At 36.7% G+C, this 9,849-nt stretch overlaps 2 protein-coding genes across 2 annotated transcripts in view; one reads left to right on the plus strand and one right to left on the minus strand.

The window, feature by feature from the left end:
- The window catches only part of LOC105262711 (uncharacterized), a gene marked incomplete in the record, with an annotated part of 30,992 nt that overhangs the window by 19,677 nt on the left and 1,466 nt on the right, over positions 1–9,849 (minus strand). Inside the window, 3 exon segments of the mRNA XM_011298432.1 lie at positions 5,191–7,077; positions 7,600–7,887; positions 8,455–8,753. Of these exon segments, the coding sequence (XP_011296734.1) occupies positions 5,191–7,077; positions 7,600–7,887; positions 8,455–8,655 (2,376 nt within the window).
- Positions 87–4,481, plus strand: LOC105274285 (carbohydrate sulfotransferase 11). Its single transcript, XM_011317233.1, has 6 exons — positions 87–334; positions 803–951; positions 1,529–1,700; positions 1,816–1,975; positions 3,033–3,232; positions 3,658–4,481. Exons 1-6 carry the CDS (start codon positions 203–205, stop codon positions 3,883–3,885), a joined length of 1,041 nt encoding a protein of 346 aa, XP_011315535.1. The 5' UTR covers positions 87–202; the 3' UTR covers positions 3,886–4,481.

Here is a 9,849-nt window from a genome sequence, read left to right on the forward strand (position 1 = left end):
AAATCATTGTTCTCCCCTTCGATTAGTATTCATCTGAGAGCATTGATCGCTTCAAGGTCCGCTGGTCTCTTCAGACAGTAGTAAGACAGGTTTCTGGATAGTGAATCAACGGTTGTTTTTTTTTTGTTGGGTAAAAGGTTGTGCTCGACGAAAACACGAATACAATCCATTCCATTCAGTAAGAGAATCGCAGACAAATAACATGTGTAGAAAATCACGGCAGGTAGTTCTATTTTTCGTGTTTATATTTGTGTTGTGTGTTATTGTTGTTGTTCTCGTGAAACAAGTGGCACATCGCGACGAGGGGACAATCCACTACAATAAAAATTCAATAGTAAGTAAAACGAGAACAAATATATTTACACCAGCCAAATTGCCGTTATTTGGATTTACAAAAAAATCGAAATTCCTTCAGTCCAGAAATTAAACAGAAATTCTGTTAATATAAAATTTCTTAAAATATAAAAATCAATTAATTTTTATCTGAAAGAAATAGCGATGAAAAGAATTTGTCATTTTCAAGAAACTTCAATTAACTGTAGGAGTCTATGCTAATAAAAATTAGTAACTTATAGAATCTTGAAGAAGTTTAATTAATTAGTAAATGACCAAAATAGAACCCAAATAAGATAAATAAATTTTTCAATTGTTGTCAGAATATTTCCTCGGTCTCAAGGAAAATAATTCTAACGCTCAGTCATATTGACGCAATGAATTTGAAATCTCTCAGATTTTTAGGATCGAGATTGATTGGATTATTGATGTAGAGATCGATTTTAATTGGGGAATATTCGACTTTCAGCGCGAAGCAGAAACAAGAAATAGAAGAAGAGTTCGAAAACTTGAGGAGGCATGTAGAAATTATAATCTAGGGTTTTACCGATTGGAAACGGAGAGAGATATTATCAAATATCCACCAGCACCTCAGTATTCCGTATTTTACATCGACACGTGAGTAAAATTCAATTTTCCACACATAAAAATAATTCAGTAGAAAAATATCCTGTTTTCTCCTAAAATTCCGTTCCATTTCTTCTAGCGTCCCCGAGAAAATTCCGTTGAAATTCTGAAGAAATGATAGAGAAAGAATTTGCTAATTACGTTTCTCATTTTTTTTATTCACTGGATTTTCAGGGAAATTGTAAATAAAATTATATTCATACTTTATTTTCCTTCTCTGCTCCCTACATATTCAAAAGTCCATAAAATAATGTTCCCAAAATTAATAGAATGGTGTAATAAAACAATTCCTGTAATTGGCCTAATTAATTTACGAGCAGATGATCAAATCCCCAATTGATGCCAAATTAATTGCCCCATCAGAATTCACCAAATTTACTTGCCTCTAGTAAATTCTCATCAAGCCAGAAATTCCATTCCTCCGTGTAAAATTTACCATTCAAAATTCCATAAAGTTATTTGCCCAAAGTGAGAAAAATGTTCCAATTAAAAAATTCCTGTAATTGACCCAATTAATTACAGAGGAGATGATTAAATCCCCAATTAATGGCAAATTAATTGCCCCCAGGATTCATCGGATATCTTACTGCCCGATCTACAAAGCTGGTAGTACAACGTGGCTTCACAACCTCTGTTTGCTAATGAATATATCGGAGAGTGAACTGACAAAAAGTAAAGATCAGATATCGACAATTGCCAGGCGTCTAATACCAGAGATGGATTATCCGGAAGCCGAGGAGGTCGTTGAAAATACAAAGCCAAACAAGTACCCCTTCTTCGCATTCACCCCGAATCGACTGTTTTCACAATTCACGTATATTTTTTTTTTTTCTCGATATTCTATTTATCCTCCAGGCGCTGAGGGCTACCACGAAATTTCTGGTCGTTCGCCATCCATTCGAGAGACTATTGAGCGCTTATCGAGACAAACTCGAGAATTCGGTAGCGCGAAGAGAACATGGTACACTGCATTTTTATCGGAAATACGGCTCCAAGATTGTCGAGAAATACAGAGGTATTTTTCCTCCTTATTTTCTGGGGATTTGGGGAATTTTCGCGGTGATAAAATATTTGGAAAAGGATTTTGTCGGCTCTATTTTTGGTTGAGGGTATATGAACTCGAGGACTTTATGCGGACGATATTCATTTATTTTTCAGGTGTAAAGGAAATTAATGGATAGGTGATTTAGATGGATTAGATGGTCGGTGATTTTCTCTTGAAATTCTCGAGAAATTGAGATGATTGAAAGTAATCAGGTTTTACAGAGCTTATCTTTATAGCTCAATTATAGATTAAAGACTCGTGACACTCGGATTCTTATACTTGGCACTCACTAAATTCAAGTTAGTCTGCCTGAGGCCTCCGATTCGTAAATTCAATGCCCACACACCTCTGAGTGCGATGGTATCAATTTTTATGGGGCCCACATTCTCAGTATCACGCTCAGAAGGCTCGAACTTTTATTTTTTCTGCTCGCAAAACTCAAACTCTTATTCTTCTCACTCAAAAGCCTCAAATTATCTCTTACCCCATTCAAAAACCTAAAAACTCTTATCTTTTCCACTCAGGATTTTCAACCTCTTAGGTTTTCGGCGGAGAACACTCAAGTTCTCATTTTCCACCCTCAGACATCCCAGTTTCTTATTTTCCTCGCTCAGAATCTTACATTAAAAAACATCAAATACACAATATTCTATCCATTCTACATACAACAAAATCCCGTTGCGAGGTACAATTATACCTCGAAATTCCATTGGTCCACACAATTAATAATTCGGATAGGAATATATCACGCAAGGAAAATTACTCGAACCACTAAAACCAATATTTATTCATCAAATTTATTGGCTCGGCATATAAATTGCTTTTGGAGTCTAACCCGTGGCGGTATATAAACAAAAAAAAAACAAATCTTGCGACTATTTTAATTCTCAATATTTATATTTTATTAGTGATATACAGCGTTCTCTCGTGTTCGATTGATTTTAATTTTCACGTCAAATAAATCCATTGGAGCGTGACTTTTCCGGTGATATTGACTGGAGTGGATGATGCCGGATATTCATTGCAGATGACAGTTTTATACCCCCGGGGGAGGAGCAAGTTATCCACAGAGAGGGTGTACCGAGACCCGCAGGAATCGAGCCAACTTGGCGAGAATTTGTTGAGTACCTAATTGACACTGATTTAGCGAGTTATGGCGACGATCACTGGATGCCCTACTACCTGTATTGTACACCTTGTACCATCAATTACACAATCATTGCGAAGGTAATGCTAATTAGTGACAACGTATTAATTATCATACCTAGAGAAAATCGATTTAGCCTGACGTTTTGTCATTGTATATCGCAGTAGCAATTGAGCAATTGATGAAATCAATTGTCAATTCATCATTATCAACAATAAAAAGTTTATAATTTTCCACTTGTCATCAATTACTTTTGAAAAATCGAGGAATCCACGAATCCATCCGAATTCTCTGATAATTTCTTAATTAACGGGAAAACCAGAATTAGTTGATCAATTAGTATTTCACGATATGAAATATGATAAATACAAGGAAAATAGATAATTAAAGGTAAAAGGATTGTCAAAATAATTTTTTATTATCAAGTAATGGGAATAATTTCATATTTTCTTAGATTTAATAGTTAAAAATTGCAATTTTTTGAAGGAGAATTGAATTTTTGAAGGTGGAGACCCTCAACGAGGACCAAATATTTGCAATTGAAAAAATGGGACTGTCCAACAAGATAAAACCCGCGTGGAAACACAAGAGTGGAAGATCAGACGCAGCTAGTGTCTATTTCAGTCAATTAACTCCTGATCACATAACTCAACTGTACGAAAAGTTTAAACTGGACTTCGAGATGTTCGATTACACTCCAGACAGTTATTACCAGTACTCAGAGGACATTTAATGAATAATTCACGAGATGAAGATTGCAATCGTCTCAGTTGAAATATTCAAATGCAAATGAATTCACTTGTTCACCCAATTAATGTTTTAAGAATAAAATGTCGAGTCTACCAATGTCTCAAACTTTCCAGTGGGTGTAATGGGGTGGATTTCAATGGGGCGGTTAAATCGATCGACCCAGTTTACTGTCCGGCTTTATATCAAAGCGATCTCGGCCGAACTTTGAATGAAGTATTCGAGATATGGATTTCGTATGCGATTGTCATCATCGTCGCATGCCTCAACCATTCAACATTTCGAAATAGTCTGATTTATTCTCAGTCGTTACACACCGAATACCCCATGAATACGATGGATCCATTGCCGCAACATCATTATCCAGGCTATTATTGAATTAACTGATTTTTCTATCTATAATCTAGGATTTCTTGCCTTTCGCCTCCGGGTATTGAAATTTTTTTAATCTCAATTTTCATCAGATATCATGGAAAAAGTTGAAAATATAATTTTTGCAGCGGTAATGGATTCGTCAAATTAAATCAGATGTTCTTGTCATGCCTAAGTATTGTTGAATCCTAATAACCTGTCGTCGATATTAATTTGAATTAAGTTCCCGAAAATGTGAGAAAATCTTTTCACCTTTGAATTTTTGGGAAATATCATTTTTTTCACGATAATTGAAGGAAAAATATCATGAAATACTTCAATGATGGCTTAAAAAATTATGAAAAATTATGAAAAATAAATAGTGGCAACAACTGTTGTATCGATATACAGGAAAGATTGCCTGCCGGGATATTCTACTTCAATTGAATTTTATTGAAGCTTCATTGGATAATATCGATATAATTTTCATGTAATTGATATAATTTTTCAGATGACTATTTAAAAACGTATTGCTCATTCAATTAATTTTATTATTGAAAATTCATTTAATTTCAATGAAAAAGCAATTCGCCACATCTTTTTATTCCACTCCACTCAAAATTTCCTCAATTCTCCTAACTAGAAATTTACCCACCTATAATTTCGTGTAATTATCTCCCCCATTCACTAAAAACACTCCAAAATTACCTTTACTGTTCTCTAATTAATTTTATGTACCTTTTTACGAATTACCTAATGATTTTAATCTCGTATTTTTTCCACTCCAGTGGAAGGCTAGGAAAATTTCCGATTGAGAACAGTGATTTTGACCCAATTTTCCCTCTGTAGAAATAATGACCCTCAATTACGACCCCCAACCCTTGTTTTTCGTTCAATTTATTTTTCTCAACTTTATTGTTAATGATCTAATAGTCTTTACCTTATTATGAAGGTCGTCGAGAACATCTTGAGTCACAAGTCCGAGATCCTCCCAATTAGCCTCACCCTTGCTCTCCCCCTCGCCACTTTTCTCCACAAAACTTTTCTCTCCCTTATCCTCCCCCTCGCCCTTTATCACCCCCTTGACCTCTTCAGCCCCCACAGGCGAGACCTCACGACTTCTCGAACTCATTTTAACAGGGCTCGATAGTTCCATAAGAATATAATTTCTCTCCTTTCTGGGAAAACTTTCATAAACTGCCTTTCTCGAAGAACTCCTCGTCCCTGATGATTTTTTTCTCATCTCATTGTCAATTGAATCTTCAATTGAAGTTAATCCGAGTGATGTTGAACTTCTCCTGAAATTTTGATTATCTATTTCTCGATTGTTGATGAGTAAATTGCCGGGTGAAGTTTCAAGATTCAACTCCGAAATTCTTCCATTGACATGAAGTTCATGATGGAGTTCATCATGAAGTTCTTTATGGAAATTATCATTGGGATGGTGAAGAGCACTCGCTGATTCACTTCGAAAAATTCTCCCGTCTGAAGGTCTTCTCACATTTTTCACTTCATTTATCTCCGATTTTTTCGATAAAATCTTCGATGACTTGAACTTCATACCGTGAAGTTTGTTCCGATGTTGACTCGAAACATCATTTGCCTCGATCTTCTCGTCCAGAGATGTCTCCACATTTTTATTCTCTGTTCTCTCGAACTTCCTCGGTGAAGTTGCTCTCGATGATTTCTTCCTCGACTTCTTCTTAAACTTCAAGTCATTGACGTGAAGAATGTTCCTGGGATCGATGTCGCTGTCGAGATCCTCGAACACCTCGAACGACCAACTCCTATCGTTCTCTCTCATTCCAAAGACATCATCAAGATTACCATTGAAGTAGCCCTCCCCCTCCAGCGATATAGACTTCACTCGAGTCATCGAGTGACTCGTGTTCTTCGTCAAGATCCCCTTCTTCGGGCTTAAAGTCCCGTCGTGAACGTAGAACTCTCTCTTTGGGCTGATCGATGCCGATCTCGATCTCCTCGAGGCTTTGTCGGACCTCGGTAAATTCGGACTACTGGGATTCGACGATGACTTTGTCAAGTGAAGTGGCAACTTCGTAACAGGAGCTATTGGCAGGGGAATTTTCGTCTTTTTAACTTCACTCTGAAGTACCTCGGAGTCATCAGAATCAGGTGTTCTCATTTTGACGATTTCACCACCAAAGTGCACTCTCCTCGGTGTCTTTCTCCTCTCGATCCACACGTCCTTCGACTCAACTTCATCGTCTGCTTCATCTTGACCTTCAACATGATCACCATGATTCGGCAAATTGTCCTTCTCCTCGGAGATGGTCATCGTTATCGCCGTGTCCTCGTTGAGCTTGATTTCAGTCTCTAACAAGACTCTAGATCCTGAAGTCTCAAAGTCATCGGAATCCTTCTGAAGTTGACCTTTACGATGACCTTGACTGATTTTTGTCTCAATCTCGATGACATTGCCGTTTATTTCTTCGATTTTTGGTGACTTTGTCGGACTTCTTCCCTTCATTCTCTTTTTCATCGGGCTCTCGTTGACTTTGTACACTTCACAGAGGACTTGGAAGTCCTTGAGTGCCGTGGGGTTGAGGGTCGAGAGGTGGTGGGCGAAGTTTTCGGAGCCAATTGTGTCTCGAATCTTCAGGAGAGACTTCAGAGCCGCCTCTTGGTGGTTTATTTGGATCAGGTGGTGAGCCAACGTTGTTATCGTCGCTGATAAGAGATTGTCGGAGGGGGATGGAGTGGCGGGGGAGGGGCAAAGGAGGGAGGGAGTACTGAGGATAAGACCCTGAGTGATGCTGATTTGGAGAGGGTCCAGGGGAGCTTGACGGGATAAACCACTTTCGAGGATCTGAAAAGAACATCTCAAAATTGACAATTGACAATTTATAACTGATAAATACTCAGTTTGTTCATGAAATTAATTAAACATTCACTGTAAATTAATTATTAACAATATTCTTTTGTTCTTCAATTCATCATTTTTAATTCAATCGCTGCTTTTTCAGATTCATCTATATTGGGAAAAATGATGAAATAAAATATAAAAAAATATAAAATTTCGTCGGAATAAATAATGGAATTTATTTACAGAATGTTAATGATTTTTAATGAGAAATGTTATCAATCTGAGCTGCTGACAATGATGCTACATGGAAGTTGAAAGAGGTTGTGAGAAAATCAATGCAAAGTGAATTTATTTACTCCCCCGGTCATTCATATCTTGTAATAGCAGCAATTGGTATTTGTTCCACAAGGGAATTTTAATACCCCGAAAGATTTATGACATACAGGTGGAAGGGGAAGCCCCCTGGGGTGATTTAAAAAAATGTTCTCCTGATTTTTCTGGTGATTCAAGTTGTATAAAACTCACATTATTAACGATTATCTCACGGTTCTCGCTGCAAACAAGATAAACCCTCAGTGCATCAATTGCACCTTTACGTACGGCCGGTGCTAAGTGTCCGAGATTATTGATGAGTTCGGGTACAACTGGCGAGAGAATACTATCCACTTGTTCCTTTGGTAATGTTGGTACGACATCAATTAGAACACGAAGTGCATGTTGACGGACTTCCCACTCAGGATCTCGCAATCTTTCTGATATTTCGGTGAAGGTCGAGTGCTTGTCGATGTCGGGGGGGAAATGTTGCGTGCGTACCTGAATTTTTCCGGGGAGAGGGAAATTATTGAGAATTCGACTAGTGGAAAATGTTACTTGAAATTACTAGGCAGACAAAAATCGAATTTCTCCTCAATTCAGATTTTACCGACAGATAATCGGAGTAAAAATGAGAATTTTCGTGGAATTTTCACTTCTTTTTCCACCGGGCATTCCTGAGTTCCGAGTAAGGTGTTGCATGCGTACCTGAATTTTTCCGGGGATAGGGAAATTATTGAGAATTTAGCGAATGGATAATGTAATTTTAAATGATTAGTTGGGGAGACATCAAATTTATCGTGAATTCAGATTTCTTGCTGGAAAATCCGAGTAAAAATTACCATTTTCATGGATTTTCCACTGAGATTCTCCGGCAGGAATTCCTGAATTCCGAACAAGATGTCATACAGGGAAAATTAAGGAATCAACCGGAAATTGTGGGAGATTTTTGTACAATTTTAATGGGATATTCTAGAAAAAGTGAACGAAACTCTCGGGAAAATTCAGGTTGGCTTCAATTTTTCGTGGAGCTTTTTCTTCATGTGAAATGTAGGAAAATTGACAAACCACATGTTCCCAGACCGGTGTCAGTTGAATTGGCGGATCGATCTTTTCAGGTGGAACAGGTGTCATTCTCTGTCGCATACGGCGATGACGTGGCGATACCAATTCTTTATTGATATCCGGTGGTTTTGATGGTCTTGGTTCCTCTACTTGGGGCTGGAGATGCCCCAATGTCGATCCAGTCATCTCGAAACACCCGGTCATAACTTTTTTCGTCTCATCGCGCTCCACCTATCACTCCTTCAATTTTTTTCGTCACATTTTTAACAATTTTCCACGCTCCGGATTAACAATTTCTACCTTGAAACAATTGCATGGAATAATTTTTCGAAAATTTTAAAATTTTTCGGATAGTTCTATTGAATTCCAGGAAATATGAAGATTCCAGAATTTTTGGGAGTTGTACACCGGGAAAAAAATTCTAAGATTCAGTCAATGCATATTTTTAGATTTCTATTTGACGCAGAAAATTCTTTTTTATCATTGAATTTCTATTATTTAGATTTTTCTATGAAAAAGATAAATGAATATCAAAATTCATATGCAAATTCGCCGGAAATTTTCCAGAATAGAAAATGCGAGGAATTTATAAAATTCAATTAGAAGAAAAGAAAATAATGAATTTTTAAGGACATTCTAATTTTTTGGAAAATTCACGAAATGCGTAAATATTCATAAATAAATAAAGGACATGTAGAAAAATTCAAATATCAAAAAATTACAGAATTTTCAAAAAAAAAATTCCCTTTATGGACATAAATGTAGGAAATGGCCGCGTCAAAATTCTTGGACAATCAAAACATTAGAAGAATTAAAATAATGAATTTTGATTGACAAAAAACCGGGAAATTTCCGCAGAACTGTCCTTAGCTTCAAGGACAAAACCTCGGAAATTCAGTAAAAATGAGTGTACGCCATTGTCTTTGTTGTTTGAGAAAGTTTTACTGTTTTGAAGTTCGCGGAAGTAATACCTAATTAGACGTGGACGATTAAATCTATTTAAGTTGGAAGACACGTGCTGCAGTCACAAACGTTTATCGACGTCTGAAAATTAGTAGTTACTGCATAAGGGTTTTTTTATCGAGTAACAGGGAATTGTTTCAAGTTTATAGTTGGTTAAGGCCTAATACCGTTTTCTATACCGTTTGAATTGCGTTCAATGTCTCGAGTAAATGTGCGGGTTCAAGGTGGGGCTTCAATAACTCGGGTCTAGGTATGTTGCTTTTTCATTTATTTATAACATTCGGAATTTTATTGAGAATGTCATGTGAAGTAGAGCAAGTAGAAATAAATTGCCTTTTGGATTTTTTCCCTAAGAATTAACAAACACCCTTGAATTCCCGACAAAAATATTGGAATTCAAAATATTATTTTTATTTCTCAAATTACTTACAAACC

The sequence above is a fragment of the Fopius arisanus genome, unplaced genomic scaffold (genome assembly GCF_000806365.1).
Source record: "Fopius arisanus strain USDA-PBARC FA_bdor unplaced genomic scaffold, ASM80636v1 scaffold00010, whole genome shotgun sequence".
In the NCBI taxonomy this organism is placed as follows: domain Eukaryota; kingdom Metazoa; phylum Arthropoda; class Insecta; order Hymenoptera; family Braconidae; genus Fopius; species Fopius arisanus.

Coding starts and splice junctions, on each gene's coding strand:
- LOC105274285 (XM_011317233.1), top strand. CDS start 203: ATGTGTAGAAAATCACGGCAGGTAGTTCTATTTTTCGTGTTTATATTT. Junction 335..802: donor ACTACAATAAAAATTCAATA/GTAAGTAAAACG, acceptor TTCGACTTTCAG/CGCGAAGCAGAAACAAGAAA. Junction 3,233..3,657: donor ATTACACAATCATTGCGAAG/GTAATGCTAATT, acceptor GAATTTTTGAAG/GTGGAGACCCTCAACGAGGA.